The 26,635-nt window shown below is 44.7% G+C and overlaps 1 protein-coding gene across 2 annotated transcripts in view; it reads left to right on the top strand.

Annotated features, from left to right (window-relative positions):
• The window catches only part of LOC137528865 (pikachurin-like), a 328,823-nt gene that overhangs the window by 297,659 nt on the left and 4,529 nt on the right, over positions 1 to 26,635 (top strand). The window contains exons 18-22 of one of the 2 annotated variants that reach the window (XM_068250579.1): positions 1,985 to 2,165; positions 8,789 to 8,812; positions 12,608 to 12,686; positions 13,100 to 13,243; positions 21,358 to 21,441. In XM_068250579.1, coding sequence (XP_068106680.1) covers positions 1,985 to 2,165; positions 8,789 to 8,812; positions 12,608 to 12,686; positions 13,100 to 13,243; positions 21,358 to 21,441 — 512 coding nt within the window. The remainder of the gene's footprint in view (positions 1 to 1,984; positions 2,166 to 8,788; positions 8,813 to 12,607; positions 12,687 to 13,099; positions 13,244 to 21,357; positions 21,442 to 26,635) is intronic. The other variant, XM_068250585.1, reaches the window with a different exon arrangement.

Genomic DNA, 26,635 nt, shown 5'->3' with positions numbered 1-26,635 from the left:
TATTGTAGATCATAATCAGGGCTGGCTCACTCAAACAGCGCTTTTCAAAGCACCAGCATTTCGAGAAGTGCTTGGAGGCTAATGTCACCCTATGAGGGTGTTCCCACAGCAGAGTTGCGATTTTATTAAAATCACAAACATGCTCCATGTAGAATTTGTTTGGGGAGCGATACAGCTTAAATTAATGTGCAAAAATGCACACATTCATTCAAAAATCACTCTGAAAATTGCTTTGCAAAATCACAGTAGCTAAAGGATTGTGTTTTGTGGTATGATGCAGGCCTCAGCCTATTAATGATATCTGATAGCAGGCTGGACATAGCTGCTTACCAGCCTACAGGTGCAGTGGCGTAGCTAAGGAGCTGTGGGCCCCCCCATGCAAGTTTTACATTGGGCCCCCCAAGCACTCTATACATAACAATTGATACGGCGCACCAAAACCTGCCAATGGCAACTACAGTGTCAGAGGTGCAAGAAAGGGATGGGGAACAGCTTGTTAATAATTACCACTATTCAAAGTATCTCTAGAACTGATTATTATGAGCACAGGACCAATAGAGACCTAATACTACACTTGAGGGAGGGCCCCTTGGGGCCCCTCTGGCCCAAGGGCCCCGATGCGGTCGCTACCTCTGCACCCCCTATTCCTACGCCCCTGTACAGGTGGCAACACATGATACAATTTTTAAATCTTTTCAATTCAAGGTTTGCAATTTACAAAAAGATTGAAAACTCAGATAAAATTGCTTGGGAATCCTCTATAATAATCCCTAACTGTCCCTGCGTCATCCTCCTCATGGTTGTGTGTCCTTGGGGTTTTTTGCACTGCGCATGTGCGCAGTACAGACAACCGTTGGGACGGGAGGCCGGGCAGCAGGGCGGTGGGTGCGCGCGCGGCGGGTGGGTGACTGGCGGCGGTGGCACGGTAATTTCACTACCTAGAGCCCCTTTTTAAACGGGTTTAGGTAGACTAGTATATTTAGAAATTCACAATCTACCCTACACCATAACATTTTCATAAAAATCTGAAAAATCCACCACTCCCAATCGACTTATATCACACAAAAAAACAAAAACAAAACAAGGAAATCCGGTTGGATTCCATGCTCGAATAAAAAAAAAAATTAAAAGCTTTAGTGAAACTTTGATTAGCGCCCCCCATGGTCACACCCCTTCCCTTGCCTCCCCATGGTACCCTTATGGCCTTGGAGACCATCTCACAAGAGTCATTAAACAAGTGTGGCCATCATATTCTTCACAACCAAGCAGCCACAAAAACAGCTGATCTGAAGTACAATCTCCTAGAAGGGAACGTTAGTAGCTGGGCTCCCCACCACCACCACAGCTCTAGGCCCCCTGCAACTGCAGGGGCTTCTCCCCTTTAGTTACGCCCCTGACTCATTTTATTATATCGTGTGTGGCCACCTTACCAATTGCAGACTAAAATTGCTGGCCTATATTCATGTGAATTCATGTGATTTGTATTATGTATTTTGTACCAGTGCTATAATAATAATAATAATAATGTTTTCATACACTTGGGTATGCTGTTATCACATCAGTGGATTTTCCTTCTCATGCAGGTTCCCCACACATCGTCTATATGGACTAATGAATGTCATGAATAGTCACTACAATACACTGTAATGGTGCCCATACACTGTACAATCAAAACGGTCAATTCTCCCGTTTCTTTGACCAAAACAATCGAATTAATGGAAAGTCTAAAAGAATCCTTTTTTTTTCGATTAAGAAAAACGAACGATTGTCCCGCTTTTTCAATAAAAATCTGATCGCACAAAATTATCTAATAAAAAAATGAAAAAATTGTACCATGTATGGGCACCATAAGGCAGAATGACTTTTCAAATTACATTTATTTTGATTTTGTATCAGCATGATGAGTGCTTCAGTGAATGAGAGCATGGTCTGAGATGAAAGTAGTATTAATGGTAACTGTATTGTCCGTCTTCTTCTGTTTCAGCTTATAGTGAATGACCGGATCATGAATCTGGTGCACGGCTTGGTTTCTGGGGTGAACCTTGTGAACGCCGTCCACCCGTGTGCCAGCGCACCATGTGCCAATGGGGGGAGCTGCAGACCCCGACATGACAGCTATGAATGTGACTGTCCTTTGGGCTATGATGGGAAGAACTGTCAGAAAGGTAACAAAAATATTCTCCACAGTGTAAATAGGAAACAAACAGACCCTGAACTGCAGTGTAGCATGATGAGCTGAACTTAATTAGGACTTTCCTGAAATACCATTTTGTTTTAGGTATTAAAATCCATTTCAGATTAGACTTTCTCACAGGTGTTCGTACCTGTTCTGTATGACTGCTGTGATTTCCTGATGAATTTTACTCCTGACTCCCTGCTCCTTTCCTCCTGACAAGCGCTTCTTTCACAGTCACACAGATATTTTGTGAACTCTTATCAGGCAGGTATCAGGAAGAGAACAATCAAGGTATACACAGGGCCGGATTTGTACGCTTTACCGCCCAAGGCCACTGTCAGCAGCCGCCCCCTTCAGTATAGGTAGCCAGATGACCCCTCCAGTGTAGGTAGTCTGATAACCCCTTCCAGCTAGTATAAGAATCCATATTGACCCTCCCCCCTTCCATATAAATAGCCTGATTACCCCCTTCCTCCAGTATAGGTAGCCAGGGGATCCTTCCCCCATACAGATTTCTGCCCACCCGCCCTTGATCCTGTGGTGCCCTAGGCCATGGCCTATGTGGCCTTGCCTTAAATCCGGCCCATACATGCAGGAAGTCTCTGTCCGCTGGGGATGGACTGGGATATATAACGCAGGGTTATTGACCCTTGGGGCCACATAGGAAAAGAGAAAAGTAGGCAAGTTGAATTCTAACACTATGGAGCATGTGCACAAATGTGTAAGAAGTGCACTGTAATTTGATTGTTACTTGCAGGTACAAGGTAGCATGTGTTGTGCCATTAGTGTGACCCACAGTACCTAGTTGATGCAAAGCATTGTTAGAGTAATCCTAGCATGTGGTTTGCGCTTATAGTGCAACGCACTACTTTGTCACCATAAGTTACTGTAAGACTGAGTGCACTGCAACTTTCCCATACATAGGTGCATATGCGCCTTTATAACATGTTTATCTTGCCATGCTACGTGCCACTACAGGGTCATTTTCAATAGTCGCAATATTCACATACTGATTTACGGTATGTTTTTTGCAATCTTAATGATATGTGTACTGCATCAGCTGTTTTATTATGCTAGTGATAGTATGTAAAATCAGCTGCAATTGTTACCCAAACATTACCACCAGGTGGCAGCAGTCCCTTTAAATTAGCTGGAGGGAGTTTATTACATAAACTGTCCTTACCTTTCTTAAAGAGACACTGAAGTGAATTCTTTTTTTATGCTATATTTGATTATATATGATTTGTATGTGTAGTACAGCTAAGTATTAAAACATTAGGAGCTGAGACATAAAAACACACGATTGGTTCGCACGATGGCCAGGGGCCCCGGACCTCTCTCACTGGCCGGGGCCCCAAGGCCAATGCGCGATACCTGGAGGGGAGTGCAGGTGGGCCTGGACCTCTCACACCCAGGCTCTGGACCTCTCACATCCAGAAAACCCACCAACACTGCCTCCATACTGAATGCTAAATTCGACACACACAAGCAATAGAACACAGCAATACATGCATGCAGCTACATTTAAGTCGTCAGCAGGTGCTCGTCAGCCAATCAGGATGCACTGTCATACACCCTTTACCTGCCATACCACATCTAGCAGCCATTAGCATTCAGGTGGGAGGCTTCAGTTGGACGCAAATCGCAAGATTGTGTCGCTAGCAGGACCGCCCCGTGCAGGCATTCCTCCCACAGGGGTCCCTCCCTAACCGCTCACCTGTCTGCCATGTCCTAGAGCTGAAAAAAAAACGTTTAAAAACACACGATTGGTTCGCACGATGGCCAGGGGCCCCGGACCTCTCTCACTGGCCGGGGCCCCAAGGCCAATGCGCGATACCTGGAGGGGAGTGCAGGTGGGCCTGGACCTCTCACACCCAGGCTCTGGACCTCTCACATCCAGAAAACCCACCAACACTGCCTCCATACTGAATGCTAAATTCGACACACACAAGCAATAGAACACAGCAATACATGCATGCAGCTACATTTAAGTCGTCAGCAGGTGCTCGTCAGCCAATCAGGATGCACTGTCATACACCCTTTACCTGCCATACCACATCTAGCAGCCATTAGCATTCAGGTGGGAGGCTTCAGTTGGACGCAAATCGCAAGATTGCGTCGCTAGCAGGACCGCCCCGTGCAGGCATTCCTCCCACAGGGGTCCCTCCCTAACCGCTCACCTGTCTGCCATGTCCTAGAGCTGAAAAAAAAGAAAAACGTTTAAAAACACACGATTGGTTCGCACGATGGCCAGGGGCCCCGGACCTCTCTCACTGGCCGGGGCCCCAAGGCCAATGCGCGATACCTGGAGGGGAGTGCAGGTGGGCCTGGACCTCTCACACCCAGGCTCTGGACCTCTCACATCCAGAAAACCCACCAACACTGCCTCCATACTGAATGCTAAATTCGACACACACAAGCAATAGAACACAGCAATACATGCATGCAGCTACATTTAAGTCGTCAGCAGGTGCTCGTCAGCCAATCAGGATGCACTGTCATACACCCTTTACCTGCCATACCACATCTAGCAGCCATTAGCATTCAGGTGGGAGGCTTCAGTTGGACGCAAATCGCAAGATTGCGTCGCTAGCAGGACCGCCCCGTGCAGGCATTCCTCCCACAGGGGTCCCTCCCTAACCGCTCACCTGTCTGCCATGTCCTAGAGCTGAAAAAAAAACGTTTAAAAACACACGATTGGTTCGCACGATGGCCAGGGGCCCCGGACCTCTCTCACTGGCCGGGGCCCCAAGGCCAATGCGCGATACCTGGAGGGGAGTGCAGGTGGGCCTGGACCTCTCACACCCAGGCTCTGGACCTCTCACATCCAGAAAACCCACCAACACTGCCTCCATACTGAATGCTAAATTCGACACACACAAGCAATAGAACACAGCAATACATGCATGCAGCTACATTTAAGTCGTCAGCAGGTGCTCGTCAGCCAATCAGGATGCACTGTCATACACCCTTTACCTGCCATACCACATCTAGCAGCCATTAGCATTCAGGTGGGAGGCTTCAGTTGGACGCAAATCGCAAGATTGCGTCGCTAGCAGGACCGCCCCGTGCAGGCATTCCTCCCACAGGGGTCCCTCCCTAACCGCTCACCTGTCTGCCATGTCCTAGAGCTGAAAAAAAAAACGTTTAAAAACACACGATTGGTTCGCACGATGGCCAGGGGCCCCGGACCTCTCTCACTGGCCGGGGCCCCAAGGCCAATGCGCGATACCTGGAGGGGAGTGCAGGTGGGCCTGGACCTCTCACACCCAGGCTCTGGACCTCTCACATCCAGAAAACCCACCAACACTGCCTCCATACTGAATGCTAAATTCGACGGTCCAGGCCCACCTGCACTCCCCTCCAGGTATCGCGCATTGGCCTTGGGGCCCCGGCCAGTGAGAGAGGTCCGGGGCCCCTGGCCATCGTGCGAACCAATCGTGTGTTTTTAAACGTTTTTTTTTCAGCTCTAGGACATGGCAGACAGGTGAGCGGTTAGGGAGGGACCCCTGTGGGAGGAATGCCTGCACGGGGCGGTCCTGCTAGCGACGCAATCTTGCGATTTGCGTCCAACTGAAGCCTCCCACCTGAATGCTAATGGCTGCTAGATGTGGTATGGCAGGTAAAGGGTGTATGACAGTGCATCCTGATTGGCTGACGAGCACCTGCTGACGACTTAAATGTAGCTGCATGCATGTATTGCTGTGTTCTATTGCTTGTGTGTGTCGAATTTAGCATTCAGTATGGAGGCAGTGTTGGTGGGTTTTCTGGATGTGAGAGGTCCAGAGCCTGGGTGTGAGAGGTCCAGGCCCACCTGCACTCCCCTCCAGGTATCGCGCATTGGCCTTGGGGCCCCGGCCAGTGAGAGAGGTCCGGGGCCCCTGGCCATCGTGCGAACCAATCGTGTGTTTTTAAACGTTTTTTTTTCAGCTCTAGGACATGGCAGACAGGTGAGCGGTTAGGGAGGGACCCCTGTGGGAGGGATGCCTGCACGGGGCGGTCCTGCTAGTGACGCAATCTTGCGATTTGCGTCCAACTGAAGCCTCCCACCTGAATGCTAATGGCTGCTAGATGTGGTATGGCAGGTAAAGGGTGTATGACAGTGCATCCTGATTGGCTGACGAGCACCTGCTGACGACTTAAATGTAGCTGCATGCATGTATTGCTGTGTTCTATTGCTTGTGTGTGTCGAGCTGAGACATAAGTCTAATATTGTTTCCAGTACAGGAAGTATTAAGAAACTCCAGTTGTTATCTATGCAAAAGAGCCATTGAGCTCCATGGGCTTGATTCACAAAGGAGTGCTAACTGTTAGCACGGCCGTTTTCGTGCGAATTTTCGCATTGCGCACGATCGCAAATTTTAGCGCGAAACGATAACGTTTTCGCGCGCAGACGAGAATTTTACCGCAAATTCGATACCGTTTTCGCGTGAAAATTCGTGTTTGCGCGCAAAAACGTTATCGTTTCGCGCGGAAATTCACGATCGCGCGCAATGCGAAAATTCGCGCGAAAACGGACGTGCTAACAGTTAGCACTCTTTTGTGAATCAAGCCCCATGACTTTCAAAGTCCCAGAGAGCTCTGTCCTCTTAAGCTTGTTATCTCAACTGTCAGTCATTGTCAATTCTTTTTCTCTGCAGAGGACAGTTCAAAAGTTCACAAGACTGCTCTGTAAAATCATTTAGACTGCTGAGTAGTGTGTAAACTGCAAATATTAGAGAATGATGCAATGTTATAAAAAAAAACTATATAACTGAAAATAAAAATATGAGAATATTTTCTTTGCTTCTAATATTCTAGTAATTCTATGTACTACACAACCAATTCATTATATCATGATTTTTTTCGCTCCAGTGTCTCTTTAAATTGTATCTGCGAGTTAAAAAAAAGTGAAAGAGTTAGATAACTTAGTGGAAGGAAGCCACTGAATAATCGGTAGGCTTCCCTAGTTATCCCTCCTTGAGCTTGCCGCTCCACCGCTGGGACACTTTGGCATCTATCTGACAAGGACGTTTTTTAATAGGTCTGCATGGGCACGCTCCTACATTACTGCTGCGCAGGAGTGGGCCATCCGTGTGACTATCTATAACTTGTTTCCTTTTACAAGTAACAGGTTTGCTTTACTACACTAAATAGGGAAGCTCTCCCAACGTACTTCCTGCTTCCGATATCAGCAAGTGAGGTGGTGGGGGGACACTAGACACCAGGGAACAATATGGGGACCAGTAGACACCAGATAAGAGGATATGTAGAGAACCTCTAAACACCAAGGAAATGAATAAGGAAATACTATACACCAGGGAAGCATATAGGGGACCACTAGACACCAGGGAAATACACGGAGGCTCCTAGACACGATTGAAATGTATGGGGACTAGACTCTGGGTAAATGTATAGGGGACCACTAGACACCGGGGAAACAAACACAGGGAAATATATGGAGGGGGCCGCTAGACAACAGGAAAATGTAAAGGGGACCACTAGACACCTGAGAAACATATGAGGGGGGGGGGGGCACTAGACACCAGGCAAAAGTATGGGGGACAATTAAACCACCAGGGAAGAATATAGCACTAGACCACCAGGGAAACATTTGGGGGGTAATAATGGGGTACACTAGCAAAAACCCACTTTAATTTCAAAGTCAAATATAATCATTGTAAATTGTGACAGGAATATAATTTTAATTTACCTTCAGTGATGAACAGGAAGAAGAGTCAAATAAACTTCTGTTAATATATAGAAAAAGCAGAACTATTGCCAGGGCCAGATTTACATCTCGGGAGCCTAAACTCCACCAAACCCACAAATCCCGGCACAAATGCAGGTTTACCTGCCCAACTTAACTGCACCGCTGGTGTGCTGGCTGTCCCTGTTCAACCCAGCTATCCCCTCCCCCCCCCCCCTTTCTCTTGCCTGAGGTGCCCCCACTCACCATCCTGGTGCTGATATCACCGGGTCCAGTTAAAAATGGAGCAGGGTAAAAAATGGCACACCATTCCGCCGATAAATGTATCATAAAACGCTATTTACCATTTTACTGTTAACACATTCAAACGGTAAATAACGTTTTATGATGCATTTATCGGCGGAACGGTGCGCCATTAAAAAATTCGGCTGGGGGCCCGATGGCGAATCCTATCACGAATGCAGGTTTGCAGCGGGACACTAGTGTTTGGCAGCGGTGTGAAGAGAGTAGGATTAGGTGGAGGGAGGATGTGTGCATATACATACATTACCTTGTCCCGGCGATCGCTCCTTCACTTCCTTGTTAGTTTTTAGGAGTCCTGCAGCCAGCCAATCACCATGCGGGGACTGAAGCCACATGGTGATCAGCTGGATGCAGGACTACAGCAAACTAACAGAAGAAGTGAAGGAGCGACCGCCGGCCGGGACAAGGTAATGTAAGCCTCTGTACACATTCCCCCTCCACCCCGCTGCCTAACACCAGTGTCCAGCTGCAAACCTGCATTTGTGATGGGATTTGCGCGATTTGTAGTTACACCCCTATTTGAGCTGTCTTATTGAATACAAGTATCAGTGCTTTTTAAATCTACTATAGGATAGTTTCTTATTGTCTCTGTCCATTTTTTTTGTGCTGACTTGTTCCAGAATGTGGAAATTACTGCATAAACAGTAAGTATTGTTCTAGCTGAACATTTGGTCTTAGTTATATAAACATGGGCATCCGCAGTTAGGGACAAGTGAGGTGCATGAGGGTGTAAGTAAGAGAAACCTATATCGATCTAAATAATCAGGCCGAGGAGGTAGGCCTGACAATAAACACTAATAAGACAAAATTTCTAATGCTAGGTACACACCATACAATTTTCGGGCAGATTTTCCTGCCAGATCGATTATTTCCAACATGACCGATCTGAATTTCGATAGATTTTCTTCTGATTTTTTTTAATTGTTTTTCCGATCATTTTTTCAATAGATTTTCATAGAACTGAATGAAAATCGATTGGAAAATCTATCGGAAAAACTATTAAAAAAAATCGAAAAATAGATTGTCAATAGTTGTCATTAAATCCTCCCTCCCTGTGTCCTGATGCTTGCTATGCCACCTCTTCAGCCTGACCCCATCAGCGATCACTGTGCAGGAGAGTGCAAGGCAGCTATCCCGCTACTTACGAATACTCACGTTAGAAACGAAGATGTCCTTGTGTACAAGATGTACTCTACTGTTTTTGTTTATAGAGGTTATTGTAGAAGCTGCTGTAAGGTGCTTAAAAGGAACTGTGCACCAGGAGAAATGTTTTTAATGAGAGTCTGAAGCCCCCCCAAAAAAACTGTTTTTACTGGCCATTTATGTTAAGCAATAAGATCCTAGCTGAAACACCGCATTCCTGCGGCAGAACAATGTATTTATACCCCCGAAATCTGAGGGGCAAAATTCGGGGCTCCTTCCTGGTAGAGGCAGAACTTTGCGCTGTAGCTCTGCCTATGCGCACGTCAATCTCCACCTCTCCCTGCCCCTCTCAGTCTTCTTTCACTGAGACGGGCGGGGATAGGCGGAAATTGACTGGACTGGAGGCAAAGCTACAGCGCAAAGCTCTGCCTCCGCTGGGCAGCAAAATCCACGACCTGGAAAGTTGTGGTATTTTGCCCTGGGATTTGGGGGTATAAACATCTCGTTATGCCACTGGGATGCAGCATTTCAGCCTCACTACTTACCTATGGGGTGCTGCTCCTCTGGCGCCCGGCCTGTATAGAATTCACCATGTTCTCCACCGAGAGATTGCATATGCTAAATTTTGTAGTTCCCAGCAATATAGCGCCAGGAGATGTAGTCCATGGATTCCAGAACATCCCCGTACTCATATCCACAGTCTACATCTACTGGCATGCATTGCACATGCCGTGCTAGAGACTACAACATTTGTAGGATGCCACCTGTCCATGGAGAACATGGCGGATCCTATACAGGCTGGGGGCAAGATGAGCAGCGCCCCATAGGTAAGTAGTAATGAACTTTACTTATGGGAGGGTTCATTAAAAAAGAAAAAGACATTAAAGCACATTAAAAACAAAAAAAAAATTGTTTATACTGGGGCTGCACATGGAGTGGGTGGAGCTCTTGTTGCACATAGATAAAAGGCAATAAAAAAAGCTTGCCTGGGGCAGAGAAAGTATAAATCTTGACTTGTGTCTGTCCAAATCCAAACTCGTCTGAAAGTAAATAATTCATCCACACACACCACTCTGTATAATACATGACTGGAACTCTTTCCCACCTTGCTTGCTATATAACTCTTTTTAGCACCATAAGCAAAAAAAAAAAACAACAAACACTTAAAATAGCCTGGCCCGATTAAGTGTAAGATAATTCTAACACCCTTCCCAGTTCTTCATAGCTGATTATATAAAGGAAGAAAATGTAGCAAGTTACATCATGTTTCTCAAGTTTTTGTGAGACTGTGTTTGCTTTCCAGAGACTGAAACTGTATTATATATTGAAAGTTGTTAGGGATCAAAAAAGTTCTGATCCAGGAATAGTATTTTTAACCTAAGCCCTCCAGTTCCCTCACCCCTTAAAGGACAACTGAAGTGAGAGGGATATGGAGGCTGTCATGTTTATTTCAATACCAGTTGCCTGGCAGCCCTACTGATCTATTTGGCTGCAGTAGCATCTGTATAATAATGCAGCTAATCTTGCTAGATCTGACAATAATAATGTCAGAAACACCTGATCTGCTGCATGCTTGTTCAGGAACTATGGCTAAACGTATTAGAGGCCGAGGATCAGAAGGACTGCCAGGCAACTGGTATTGTTTAAAAGGAAATAAATATGGCAGCCTCCATATTTTACTTGCCCTGTAACCCCCCCCCCCCCCATATTAACCCACACATGAATCCTTTCCACAGCACCCGGATTAAACTGTCCTGCCCACAATGCCCTGCACTGCATCCATTTAAAGTACACCTGAAGTGAGAAGGATATGGAGGCTGCCATATGTATTTCTTTTTAAACAATACCAGTTGCCTAACAGCCCTGCTGATCTATTTGCCTGCAGTAGTGTCTGAAGCACACCAGAAACAAGCATGCAACTATTCTTGTCAGATCTGACAATAATGTCAGAAACACCTGATCTGCTGTATGCTTGTTCAGGGTCTATGGCTAAAAGTATTATCAGCAGGGGATCAGCAGGGCAGCCAGGCAACTGGTATTACTTAAAAGGAAATAAATATAGCAACCTCCATATCCCTCTCACTTCAGGTCCTTTTCCACTATTTAAGGCCCGGTTCACACTTGCGGTTCTCTGCCAAACGGACCGGATGACCTGACCGGATCCGGATCGGAACCGTATGGTTCTGATCCGGATCCGATCCGGATCCGGTCAGGTTGCATCAGGTGTTCATCAGGATGCGATCCGGATCCGTTTGGAAAAAGAGAGTAGAAATAAAATAAAATGTTAGGGTCTGGGAGGTCAGCAGAAGGTGGACCTGTGGAATCAGGCCCTCCGCTGTTTAGCACTCACCTCCACCTCCGACATACTGCCAACATCTCCAGCACGTTTAAAGTCACTGCTGCTCCACTCCAAAATGCTTGCCCATGTGTCCCCATCCAAAATCGCCGCCACAATACGCATAGGAAGTGGGGTAGAACATCCGGATTTTATAGCCAGTGTGTTGTGCGCTCTCCGGTTCTCATTGGTTTGTATTGGCCGGATGGTGCAGTCCGGCTCCGCTCCGGATACGTCTGCCGGAGGAGCCGGACCAAAAAATAGCGCATGTTGGGTCTTATGCCGGAGTCCGGATCCGGTCCGGACGAAACGGACGCATGTGAACGGACGCATAGACTTTAATTGCTATGCTGTGCGTCCGTTCCGCATGCGGTCCGGCTCCGGCACGGCGATTCCGGACGGCCACCGCTAATGTGAACCGGGCCTTAGTGTTAAATAAAGCCACAGATGCTATTACTTATCCTGAACACCTTTTCTTTTGTCATATCCAGCCATACAAAAATCTTGCAGGTCAGTGAAGCCTGTTGCCAACTCCCATGCCACTCCTCAACCCCTCCCCAATGATTACTCATGCTGTCTTCTTGTCCAGTTTAGAGACCTGACAGTATGAATCATCAGAAGGGAGAAATGGTGGAAGTCAGAAAACTCATCTGTGACTTGATTAATCAGTAGGTGATTTGAGAATTTTCATAAGGCTGGATAACACAGAAAACCTGATGTTCAGGGTAAGGAACAGAGTATGCCCTTTTATTTCGGGATGTAAGGGCCCAGGCTTGATCAGTCTGCTATGTGTAGTCAGGGAGGGGAGATGTTCAGGAACAAAATGTGTCATAATCGCCCCTCAGGGGCTTTGTTTTGTGTATTGCTGGATAAAAACCTGCCAGGCTTTATGATATACCTGATGGACACGTGTAACTTACCAATCTAATTATGTCGTTGTAAACATTATTGTTTCTCTTAGTTATTACAGAGGCCATTGAAATCCCTCAGTTTATCGGGCGCAGCTATCTTACATATGACAACCGAGAGATTCTGAAACGGTAAGTACCGTATTGTTCGGCATGTAAGATGCTCCGGACTAAAAGACTCACCTACGTTTAGAGTGCAAAAACCAGGGGAACAAATATACTGAATCTGATGCGTCCATGGTCCAGGAGCGTCTTGTAGATGTTCTCCCCAATAATTTGTCCTCCTGTGTTCTTCTGCCCCCGTTTGTCCTCCTCTGGCCCCCATTTGTCCTCCACAACGCACGGGGCGTGTCAGTGGGCATTCGTAAGTCAGGTACTTCCTGTATTTGGCATAGAAGACACAGTGACTTATAACCTCAGGTTCCTTTTAAGTTTGAGGTAACAGGATGACATGAATATAGAAACAGCAGATAGAATACCGTGTGTGTCAGGCAATCACAAATGTTTTTCTATTATACCTTAACACAAACTCCATTTCTCTCCAGGGTGTCGGGATCTCGTACCAACATCTTCATGAGATTTAAGACAACTGTGAAGGACGGCCTCCTGCTGTGGAGAGGCGACAGCCCCATGAGGCCAAACAGTGACTTCATTTCTCTCGGCCTGCAGGAAGGCAATCTTGTTTTTAGGTAATTATTAACTCCCCAAAAATATAAGAGACCCAAACAAACACTGAGCTGTTATCTTTATCCTCTGTGGCTGAAGCCATGTTCTCACCCAAGATCTCTGTCACCCAAAATGATAATTTGTGATTGTTCCTGTTGGTGATCCAGTGAATCGTAAAGTAATCTTTAGTCAGGGTATGCTCAATAGATCAGAGTACAATTAGTATTATGCCTCGTATACAAACACGAGGACCCCCAATTTGGGTCAAGGACTGTACAGACGTAATGCTAGCTTATAAGATAGAGTGGCACAGAGCAGGTGGGATGATTAAGAGAACAATACCCTAGGCAGTGCCGTCTCAACCGCCAGGCAAGTACAAATGTTTGCCTGGAGCGCAGGAGGAGGGAGGGGTGCAGCTTGCACTGGGTAGTGAGAGAAGAAATGCCTCTCAGCTCACTTAGGGATCAGATTACAGCAGCAGCAGCAACAGCAGTGCCTGACTCGACTCATAACTGATTCACTGATTCATTCAGTTTCTTCGGCTCAATGATTCAAAGGAGCACAGTAATGAGTCAGTGAGAGAAGGAACTCCTCTCAGCTCACTCAGTGATCAGATTACAGCAGCAGCTCCTGAGTCCGGACTCTTCACTCATACCTGATTCACTAATTCATTCAGTTCCTTCAGCTCAATGATTCAAAGAAGGTAAGTAAGTCTTGACTCATAACTGATTCATTCATTCTGAACAGTTCCTTCAAGCAAGTAACTGGTACCTAGTATTCACAGGAACAGAGGCAGAGCTGTCAGACAGCTAGAGATGTAGCGAACGGTTCCCGAACCGTTTGCCGGCGAACATCTCTGAATACATGGGGCATTTACTACTTCCGGGTCGCTCTGACCCGGAGTAGTACGCCTGCGCTGCCCGGCGAAGCGCGTCCTAGATCGCGCTCCTGTTGCCGGGCACTCTCTGCGCATGTGCGTGACGTCATGAACGACGTCACGCACATGCGCAGAGAGTGCCCGGCAACAGGAGCGCGATCTAGGACGCGCTTCGCCGGGCAGCGCAGGCGTACTACTCCGGGTCAGAGCGACCCGGAAGTAGTAAAAGCCCCAGAGATGTTCGCCGAGCGAACAGTTCGCAACATCTCTACAGACAGCTAGCCTGGTTGCATGCACTTCGCCCACTCTAATTGCTGGCATGTCTAAACTCCCCCTCTCTCCGCTACTGGTAGCTGCATGGATGTAGAGACTGAGTGTAGCAGCATAGTGTTTGCGTGTGTATAGTGTGTGTGTATAGTGTGTGTGTACTGTGTTTGTGCGTGTGTATAGTGTGTGTGTACTGTGTTTGTGCGTGTGTATAGTGTGTGTGTGTTAGTGTGTGTGTGTATAGTGTATGTGTACTGTGTGCGTGTGTATAGTGTGGTGTGTGCGATGTAGTGTGTATAGTGTGCGCTTGTATAGTGTGTGTGCATGTATAGTGTGGTGTGTGTAGTGTGTGTACTGTGCGTGTGTATAGCGTGTTTGTACTGTGTGTGTATGGTGTGTGTGCGCGGTGTGTGTGTGTGTGTGTGTGTGTGTGTGTGTGTATGTATGTGTGTATGTGTGTATGTATGTATGTATGTATGTGTATATATAGATATAGATATATATATATATATATATATATATATATATATATATATATATATATATATATATATATATATATGGTGTGTACTGTGTGTGTGTGTAGTGTGGTGTGTACTGTGTGTGGTGTGTGTGAGTGCATGCCGCAATAAGTGTATTTTTTGGTGAAACGATCTGCCGCATTACAACTATTTTCTGGTGAACCCATGCCGCAATAAGTATATTTTCTGATTTTCTGGTGAAACACTGCTGCATTATGATTATTTTCGGGGGGGGGGGGGGGGGGGCTTTGGGGTGGAGTTCACCACGGGGGTGGGGGGTATGGGGCTGGGGGCAACCACGGTGGGGGGGGGGAATGCGCCACAGGATTTCTCGCCTGGAGTGACAAAATGGCTAGAGGGGCCCCTGACCCTAGGCTCTTTACACACACTAGATTCTCAGCACGAGTGATCCTGACTGGTCAACTCAGTCGAGAAAGATTTCGCATTTCTCTACAATGTGGCCCGCTGCAACTTTCTCTCACTCCCTCTTGTGCTCCTTTCAGACAGAGGGTGATTGGTTTTAAAGAGACACTGAAGCGGAAAAAAAAATTATGGTATGATTTGTATGTGTAGTACAGCTTAGAAATACTGTAAAACATTAGGAACAGAGACATGAGTGTTATATAGTTTCCAGTACAGGAAGAGTTAAGAAACTCTAGTTGTTATCTATGCAACAGAGCTCCATGACGTTCAAAGTCCCAGAGAGCTCTGTCTTCTGAAGCTTGTTATCTCAACTGTCAGTCATTGTAATTTCTGTTTCTCTGCAGAAAAGGGTTCAAAAGTTCACTGGCCTGCTCTGTAAAATAATTTAGAATGCTGAGTAGTGTGTAAACTGCAAACATCAGGGAATGATGCAATGTTATAAAAAAACACTATCTAACTGAAAATAAAAATATGAGAATATTTTATTTGCTACAAATCTTCTAGTAATTATCCGTACTACACAACCAATTCATTATATCATCATTTTTTTTTTCGCTTCAGTGTCTCTTTAACTCACCCAATCCTTCATTCCAGCGGCAGTCTCCATGGTGACGGCAGCGTCATGTGACACGCTGGTACATAATGGCGGCATGCATGTATGTCACATGACGCGGCCATTGCCATGGAGATTGCAGCTGAAATTAGTAATTCGGTGCGTTCTCTGTGGTGTAGCGTGCTGCATACAACTTTTAAAGGATGGCGGGATGGAGACAATGGAGGGAGAAGGTTCCGGCCCGCCTATATAACGGATTTGGCCCGCAGGGCCGTACTTTGCACAGCCCTGCTCTAGCATTGTACAAGGTTTAAAGGGGAACTGCAGAGAGAGGTATGTGAAGGCTGCCATGTTTATTTCCTTTTAAGCAATACCAGTTGCCTGGAAGCCCTGCTGATCCTCTGCCTCTAATACTATTAGCCATAGACCCTGAACAAGCATGCAGCAGATCAGGCGTTTCTGACTTTAAAGTTAGATCTGACCAGATTAGCTGCATGCTTGTTTCTGGTGTTATTCAGATACTACTGCAGAGAAATAGACCAGCAGGGCTGCCAGGCAACTGGTATTGATTAAAAGGAAATAAATATGGCAGCCTCCGTATACCTCTTACTTCAGTTCCCCTTTAAGTTGGTGATATACACTTATGTTTAGATGTCTCCCATATTTTGTAATTCATTCCTAACATTAGAAAACAACGTTTCCCATAATAATGTATGTTAATAATAGTGTTGTGGCATGTCCTCCTGCCATAATTAGTCATGCATAAAAGTAATTAGTAACATGTCTGCCATAATTACTAATGAACAGGTTTCTTTAGTGACATCCTCCCATCAGCTATGATGTGTACCTATTACTAGCAGTCGTATAGACACTGATTGATAATTAGACTGCTATAATTACTAATATAGAACGTATAATAAGCAGTGTGCCTTTGTAATTAGTAATGCAGGTCGATGATTATTATTCTTTATTTAATTAGTAACATATATCTATGTATTGTAAGGGCTTTCTTCCTACAAAGGCAGAGAGAAAATACATAGGGCCTGATCCATTTCACCTTTTCTCCTGAGTTTTCTCCTAGGAGATCATTTTTCTTCTTCTATTTAAAATGCCTTTTAAGCCACCAGGAAGCAAAAAATACTCAAAGTAATTTTGATTGTACTTTTTTAGTTGTAAAGTGCTGGAAAGTTAATTTCAATAGAAGATGAAAAATTATCCCCCCAGGAGAAAACTCAGGAGAAAAAGGGAATTGCATATGGGCCCGAGGTGTGAAAATATCTCCTAGGAGAAAACGTAGGAGAAAAGGTGAATTGGATCTTGACCATTGTGCTGTAACGTGGTAAACCTTAATTTTTGGGCTGCAAGTTAATTCCGTTAAAGTATGCTTTTTCACATTAATGTGTGTGTGGGGCGGGGGGTTGCTTAAATGCAGGGAGTGTCAGTGCATTTTCCTTTTATTTTTGTTTTCAAACTCAACTCGTCAAACTAATAGGAAACTACATTAATATGTGGAAAAGAGGAACAGTATCTGGCACCAAATGCAGCAAGGCGGATCCACTGGAGGTGGGACAAGGAGCGTGCTCATCCACAACGCTTGTCAGATTCAGCAGAATAGAGAAAAGCGGGCCACCACTTCCTCATAAAAATCCCTTTATTTTCCAGTTGGGCATACAGTGGGTTGCAAAAGTATTCGGCCCCTTGAAGTTTTCCACATTTTGTCACATTACTGCCACAAACATGAATCAATTTTATTGGAATTCCACATGAAAGACCAATACAAAGTGGTGTACAGGTGACAAGTGGAACGAAAATCATACATCATACCAAACATTTTTTTAACTGCAAAGTGGGGTGTGCGTATTTATTCAGACCCGTTTGGTCTGAGTGCAGTCAGTTGCCCATAGACATTGAGTGATGAGTGCTAATGACTAAATAGAGTGCACCTGTGTGTAATCTAATGTTAGTATAAATACAGCTGCTCTGTGAGGGCCTCAGAGGTTGTCTAGGAGAATATTGGGAGCAACAACACCATGAATTCAATAGAACACACCAGACAGGTCAGGGATAAAGTTATTGAGAAATTTAAAGCAGGCTTAGGCTACAAAAATATTTCCAAAGCCTTGAACATCCCACGGAGCACTGTTCAAGCGATCATTCAGAAATGGAAGGAGTATGGCACAACTGTAAACCTACCAAGACAAGGCCATCCACCTAAACTCACAGGCCAAACAATGAGAGCGCTGATTAGAAATGCAGTCAAGAGGCCCATGGTGACTCTGGACGAGGTGCAGAGATCTACAGCTCAGGTGGGAGACTCTGTCCATAGAGCAACTATTAGTCATGCACTGTACAAAGTTGGCCTTTATGGAAGAGTGGCAAGAAGAAAGCCATTGTTAACAGAAAAGCATAAGAAGCCCCATTTGCAGTTTGCCACAAGCCATGTGGGGGACACATCAAACATGTGGAAGAAGGTGCTCTGGTCAGATGAAACCAAAATTTAACTTTTTGGCCAAAATGGAAAACGCTATGTGTGATGGAAAACTAACACTGCACATCACTCAGAACACACCATCCCCACTGTCAAATATGGTGGTGGCAGCATCATGCTCTGGGAGTGCTTCTCTTCAGCAGGGACAGGGAAGCTGGTCAGAGTTGATGGGAAGATGGATGGAGACAAATACAGGGCAAACTTGGAAGAAAACCTCTTGGAGTCTGCAAAAGACTTGGAGACTGGGGCGGAGGTTCACCTTCCAGCAGGACAATGACCCTAAACATAAAGCCAGGGCAACATGGAATGGTTTAAAACAAATCATATCCATGTGTTAGAATGGCCCAGTCAAAGTCCAGATCTACATCCAATCGAGAATCTGTGGCAAGATCTGAAAACTGCTGTTCACAAACGCTGTCCATCTAATCTGACTGAGCTGGAGCTGTTTTGCAAAGAAGAATGGGCAAGGATTTCAGTCTCTAGATGTATAAAGCTGGTAGAGACATACCCTAAAAGACTGGCAGCTGTAATTGCAGCAAAAGGTGGTTCTACAAAGTATTGACTCAGGGGGCCGAATAATTACGCACACCCCACTTTGCAGTTATTTATTTTAAAAAATGTTTGGAATGATGTATGAGTTTCGATCCACTTCTCACATGTACACCACTTTGTATTGGTCTTTCACGTGGAATTCCAATAAAATTGATGCATGTTTGTGGCAGTAATGTGACAAAATGTGGAAAACTTCAAGGGGGCCGGATACTTTTGCAACCCACTGTAAGCAGGTACAAAAGGCACTTGACATCCCCACTGCTTTTTGTACCTGCTTATGCCCAGCTGGAAAATAAAGAGATTTTTATGAGGAAGTGGTGCCCCGCTTTTCTCTATTCTGCTTACAAGGAAGCTACACCGTACCGTACAAAATGCTGCTTTCTTTAAATTCCCTTTAAACAATCAGTACCAAATTTTGATCTACCTTCCATTCTAGTTGTGGTTTATATAAATGTGAACTGCACCCAGAGCCGTGACAAGGTCATCCAGCACCCAAGGCTGAGACACCAAAGTGCGCCCCTCCATCCCTTCCACCCCAGCTGTCACACACTGATTACTACTAGACTAAGAAGCGCCACAGGCCCCCTAACACCTCCCCCCCCCCCCCCCGCACCAACACCTTTCTCTCTAGTTATCTGGCCTGCAGTCACTGCCATGTATCTTCAAACACAATAGGGGAGTGATAGCTGAGTGAGTTGTGCGCTCCCTCCTACACTGCGCCCTGAGGCTGGAGCCTCTCTTGCCTCTGCCTCGGCCCGGCCCTGACTGCGCCCACTCCTCTCCACTTTGTTTCTTTGTGACCGTAAGGAAATTACCTAACAGGAAGCCCCAGGTGGTTATGGGTGATAAGCTGGGATGATACATGTAAATGCTTTTTTTGTATTTTCTTGCAGTCCATTATTATGACCGTGAGAATGGGTGGGAATTACAGCGGGCCGATCTATGGGAAAGTAAATGACCATGTGAACTGCAAGAACCATGCATCCTGCAAAAACCTACATTAGACACATAGTGGATAGAGATCCTCATATATTGTCATTTTACATACATGATCAAATATTCATTTTAAGCCTCATCTACACAGTACAATTTTCCGTCAGATCGGATCTATTAGATAATTTCCAACCGGTCCAGAGTCGGATGGCGTTAGATTTTGGGTACTTATCAAAGCAAAATCTTTCGCAGAATTGATCTGAAACAATTTGGACTTCTACACACGATGCAATTTCCTAGTATATCCATCTAATAGAGCCGTCTATCTGATGGAAAATTGTACCGCGTAGATGAGGCTTAACATACAGTATTATAGATTACGGTACATTTATCATACATTAATGTATACAGTAGATAGCAATTGCATGGTATTTCCTTACTGTATGCTGCCATCTTGTGGATGTGTCGGTTACTACAAACAGACTATTGCAGAATGTTCAAATGACAAGCAGTGACATTGTGATACAGTCTATCTGTACTCTCTCCATCACTAACTGGCCAGGTTTCAATGTCTGTCTCAGAAGAGAGTACCAACATTTAGATGAGCTGAATGAAACCATTTTTGTAACCCTACCTGTTCACAAGATTGGTTCCTAAACTCTATCTCGTGGAGCTGGGGGGCTACAATTCAGCACATATGTAGTTCAGGGGTCCCTTTCCCTACCCTCCAAATATGAAGTGTATAGGTGGTATAACTGCGATATCATCACCTGCCGTAGTATTGAATGTGAATTATGGCAGCACAATCAGACAGAATTCCACACAAAGTGCTGTTAAAAAAAAAAAAAAGCTGCCCACAGAAGATCCCCTCACGGGATGATGGAGAGGACATCGCTACCCAGAAGGCTAAGCGCACAAGCCTACAGCCAAGGACCAATGTCAGGTAGGCAGGGCTTGTGCCTTAAGGGGTGAAATATCAGGAAATGCTGGATTTCAACCTTTACCTGGTAAAGTGGACATAAGCTAGCCACTGGTGGCGAGTTATTTTTTAGCTTACAGTTGCTGTTTAACCTATTCAGAGTGCTCCCCTCCACTCTGGCCGGCATCCCCGCTTGCTCTGACGTGTCGGGTCCCGGCTTGATGACGTCATCAAGCAGCGACCCGGAACTTAACGTCAGTGTGAGCCAGGATGCCGGCGAGAGTGGAGGGGAGCACAGCGGCTCATTGCTGGAGCCTGGGAGGTGAGTAAAAGCTGCTGGCTACACAGGGGACACACAGCCCAGCAAGCCACACTCGGGATCTGGCTGCCTGACCCCCCCACCCCCCATGCAAAATCGTCTCGTCCTTAAGGGGGGTCAGGCAGCGGGTCCCGAAAGGGTTAAACACACATGCAAAGTAAGTGTAAAGTGACATTTTTGAGGTGATGATTTCTGGGGGAGTTTTTGCAGTAAAACTTGAGCCAGGTACCTGCTCTTGTTTAATATAATGTAATTGTATTTTTCCCATTCTTTTCCCCTCTGCAGCTACAACCTGGGTAGCGGAATGGTTGCCATAATGGTGAATGGAACGTTCAGTGATGGAAGGTGGCACCGGGTAAAGGCTGTACGGTGAGAACAATGCACCAAGTTGTAACAAAGGGGGGCATAAACTCAAATGGAAAAGGGATCATCAGCTCTGGAGATTTACCAATACAGTTTTTAGGTGACCGTAACAAAAAAAAAAAGCCAGAGTTTAAAGAAAAACTCCAGTGAAAATAATGTAACAAAAAAGTGCTTCCTTTTTACAATAATTATGTATAAATGATTAAGTTAGTGTTTGCCCATTGTAAAAGCTTTCCTCTCCCTGATTTACATTCTGACATTTACCATATGGTGACATTTATACTGCTGGCAGGGGATGTCAGTGGAAGGAGATGATGCTCGTTTTTTTTGCATTTCAAAGTTCTTTATTGGCAGTAAACCTAAACATTGCCAACAATTATGTATACATATAGCAAATTAAATCATGTAATACATAACAATTGATTGTCATAACAAATAGACAATCAAACAAACATTGACCGATATATGTCAAAACATTAATATCAAGAAGATAAAGCATGAAAAATAAAATAATGGTTAATAAATACTAGATTAAAGAAATTATAGTATTGTTAGGCCCGGTTCACATTAGCGTTCGCTATCCGGATTTTCCGGATCTGATCCGGACCGCATACTGTGCAAACGGAACGTACGTTCCGCATAGCAATGTAAAGTCTATGCGGACGTTCACACGTGTCCGTTCCGTACAGTACGGAGCCGGATCGGATCCAGACTCTTTTCCAACATGCGCTATTTTTTGGGTCCGGATCTCCGGCCCACGCCCCCGGACCGGAGCCGGACCTGAGCCTGACAGCACCATCAGGAACACAGAAACCAATGGGGAACGGAAGGCACAGAACACACTACCTACAAAAACCTGACGTTCTACCCCACTTCCTATGCGTATGCAAGTGGCCATTTCGGATGGGGACACATGGGCCAAGCATGTCTGGAGTGGAGCAGCAGTGACAGACGTGCTGGAGCTGTTTGGCAGTATGTCGGAGGTGGAGGTGAGGCCTACAGCGGAGGAACCTGATTCTACAGGTGCACCTTCTGCTGACCCCAACATTTTTTTTTTAAATTTCGCTATTTTTTGCCACGGATCCGGATGGCAGCCTGATGCATGCCTGATACAAAAGGACCGGATCCGGATCGGAACCGTACGGTTCTGATCAGGATCAGGTCAAGATCCGATCAGGATCCGGTCCGTTTATTTGCCAAAACGCAAGTGTGAACGGGGCCTTAGGGTATAGTAGAGACCACTGACTTTTAGATCATCAATCCATCCTGACCAGATACTATTAAATTTGGGCATACTATCATTTAGCATCGCATTTATTCTCTCACTAATCATAATATTAGATATTTGTGTAAAAGTTTCAGAAACATGGATACGGGGAGACCTCCATCTTCTTGCTATTGTAATTCTAGCTGTACAAGATGTGCTGAACTAATTTCTGTTCACATTTTAAAATGTGTTGAATTTGAAAACCTAAAAGAAAGGTCCAAGGGTCCTTTTTAATACGAATTTTTAAAAGCTTATTAATTTTTTTTATTGATTTCATTCCAAAATTTTGCAATTCTTGGACATGACCACCAAACATGAATGAGGTCTCCCCTTACTCCACAATTCCTGAAACACCGATCAGAGTTGCTATTACTAAAACGATGCATCATATGTGGCGTTATGTATGCTCTATGAAGTAATTTAAGGGATGTTTCTAAAATTGAATAATATAAACTATTGTTAGATAATAAAGTACATGCATCAAACCATTCTATAGAAGATTTTTCCATCCCTAAATCTTCTTCCCATCTAATCATAAGTTTGTGTTTAAAGTCAGGTCTAGGATTGATCATGCTAGAATATATAAATGAGATCTTTCCTTTCCTTAACCCATTCGCGTTCCGTCGTTTTCACTTGAGAAATGTTCACCTCCCATTCATTAGCCTATAACTTTATCACTACTTATCACAATGAACTGATCTATATCTTGTTTTTTCCGCCACCAATTAGGCTTTCTTTGGGGGGTACATTTTGCTAAGAGCCACTTTACTGTAAATGCATTTTAACAGGAAGAATAAGAAAAAAACTGAAAAAATCATTATTTCTCAGTTTTCAGCCATTATAGTTTTAAAATAATACATGCCTCCATAATTAAAACTCACGTATTGTATTTGCCCATATGTCCCGGTTATTACACCGTTAAAATTATGTCCCTATCACAATGTATGGCGACAATATTTTATTTGGAAATAAAGGTGCATTTTTTCCGTTTTGCATCTATCACTATTTACAAGTTTAAAATGAAAAAAATATAGAAATATTTCATCTTTACATTGATATTTAAAAAGTTTAGACCCTTAGGTAAATATTTACATGTTTTTTTTTATTGTAATGTTTTTTTTTTTATATTAAACATTTTATTTGGGTATTTTTGGGAGGGTGGGATGTAAACTATAGTTTTATAATGTAATTGTGTGTCGTTTTTAATTTTTTTTACTTTTAGTTGTTTTACTTTTTGGCCACAAGATGGCGGCCATGAGTTTGTTTACATGACGTCACTCTAAGCGTAACACACACTTAGAGTGATGCAGGGGGGAGGCAACGGCCAGAAAAAGCACAGCTTCCGAGAGAAGCTGTCGCTTTTTCAGCGGGGGAGAGGAATCAGTGATCGGGCACCATAGCCTGATACATTGATTCCGTGGCTACCAAATCCGCGGCCGGGAGTGTGCGCGCACGCACGCGATCGGGCGCGGGAGCACGCATGGTTCCTGGACGTAGTTTCTACGTCCAGGAACCAAAATAGGTTAAAGGTTGTAACATACAAACCCTCTCAAATTGAGTTGGTTCCTGTAAATTTCTAGTTTTCAGATATCGATTCCAAAAATTATAAAAGGCGAAAATTCCAAAAAATTTTCGAAAGACAATGACCACTTTTTCTGTATATTTCTCAATGTAAGCAATTTTCCAAATTTACAGAAATGACGCAATTTCGAGAAAGAAGTTTGTAGATCCAACCTCCATAAGAGATTTTTCAACCAAAGTTTCTTTGGGAGATCTGGGCATCCGGTAATTTTAATTAGTGGGGATACTTTATTTTGTAGATTAAATCTAAACCTATTTGCCCTCCATAAAATCAGAGAGTGTTGAGTACTAGACAAAATATTTATTGAATTTTTTGGGCTATTGGCCCACATTAAACCTTGCCAAGTAAAAGGCGATAATAAAGAAGATTCCATTTCAACTCATCTAGGGGAGTCCACATTAGCTTCTATAGCAGACAATTGAGAAATTTGACATGCTAAATAATATTTTTTCAGGTTGGGAACAGATAATCCTCCAAAGTTTTGTGATAAAATGTTACATTAATATTAATCCTAGGTTTTTTATCTTTCCAAATAAATCTACTCAAAGCATTCTGAAGATCCTTAAGATCTGTATCTTTAATAGGAATATGTAAGGATCGAAATAAATACAATATCTGAGGCAATGAAATCATTTTAAATGCATTCATCCTACCTGTCCAAGATAAACACATTGCTGCCCAATTTTTCATATTCTCTTTAATTTTTTTAAACAAATTTGGATAATTATATCTATATAGGCTATTCCTATTATTAGTTAGGTTTATACCCAGATTCTCGCTTTTTTTGGCAGTTGGAAACCGCTGCAAACAGCGATTTCCCACAATGCAATGAGGTTCACAGATGGGAAACTTTCAGGACCATGGTCCTGACATCACACTGTGGGAGGGGTTTCACCACAATATCAGCCATAGAGAGCCCCTGATGTTCCGTTTGTGAAAAGGAAAAGATTTCTCCTAGGAAAGGGGGTATCAGCTACTGATTGGGATGAAGTTCAATTCTTGGTTACGTTTTCTCTTTAAAGCAGCACTGTAGTGTAGTGGTTAGCACTCTCACCTTGCAGCTGTGGGGCCCTAGTGATTTGTAATCCTTCCAGGACACCTGCAAGGAGTTTGTATGTTCTCCACGTGTCTGCATGGGTTTCCTCCGGGCACCCCACTTTCCTCCCACAACCCAAAAACATTCAGAATCATGTTTATTTCGCCAAGTGCAACAAGAGTTGTGCCCGGAATCGATTTGGGCAAAACAGGGTCAGTGGATGCATACAGTAGATACATTAACCTCCTTGCCGGTTTTCCCGACTTGAGCTCGGGGTAGAAAAAATAAGCTGTTAGCGGTGATCCCGAGCTCAGGTAGGGGTAGGCATTGCAGAGCTTTACCTGTAGTTTTGGAGTCCCGCACGCGATCTCGCTGCGCAGCGGGACTCCAGCCTCTCTCCCCGGCAGTGTGGGGTCTTTCCCTGGCCGCCGGGATCCCCCATGTCCCCGCTATTCTTCCAGGGACCCGGCAGCCAGTTGGAGCAGCGCAGCCGTGGTGGCAGCAGCAGAGCGGTGGTGGCAGCGTGACGTTATCGGGGGCGGGGCTAATATTGAAAACGAACTTCTCTATATTAGAGAAATATAGAGAAGTTCGTTTATATGTATATTAGCGCCATCTTGTGGGCAAAGAGAAAACTGCAGCACAGGAGCCCAGGAAGGTACTTTTTATTTTTTTTTTTGCTGCAGATCTCCCTGCCAGAATGATTTTTTTCAGGTTTCAGGGTCTGAAAGAGTGGAAAAAAATTGCACCGCTTTTAGACCCTAAAATCTGGAAAGAATCAGACCGCCAAGGAGGTTAAGTATACAAGGTATAGAATATAGAGCATAAACAGGAGTATGAAAAGGTGGACCCAGAAGAAGGACCGGGGGGGGGGGGGGGGGGGTTCGTCAGCTGCCATGTAAGGCACACAAGATGCTTCTGCAGCGATACTTTGAATCAGATGCCCCACAGTCGATCCCTGGGGAAGACAGAGAAATAGAGAGAGAAAGATAAAGGAGAGAGAGAGAGGTGAGGACAGTGAAAACAAGAAAGTGAGTACTCTTTTGCCGGGCAGCCATCAGATGGACCAGGCGTCGAAGTGACGAAGGTCGATGTGACTCCAGAAAGGCGGGTGTGGATCACACGGCGAGCCAGGCTGGGGCAGTGAGCCAGAGTGACTTACCCAATTAGTTTATTGGCTCCGCTCTAAATTGAGCCTAGACTATGATGGACATGTGACTGTGGTAGGGACTAGATTGTGGGCCCCTCTTGGTGACAAGACAATATACTCTGTACAGCGCTGCAGAGGATGTCAGCGCTATATGAATACTTATTA

Source organism: Hyperolius riggenbachi, chromosome 1 (assembly GCF_040937935.1).
Source record: "Hyperolius riggenbachi isolate aHypRig1 chromosome 1, aHypRig1.pri, whole genome shotgun sequence".
In the NCBI taxonomy this organism is placed as follows: domain Eukaryota; kingdom Metazoa; phylum Chordata; class Amphibia; order Anura; family Hyperoliidae; genus Hyperolius; species Hyperolius riggenbachi.
Note: the sequence above shows the minus strand (reverse complement) of the source record. Positions and strands in the feature narration are given on the sequence as shown.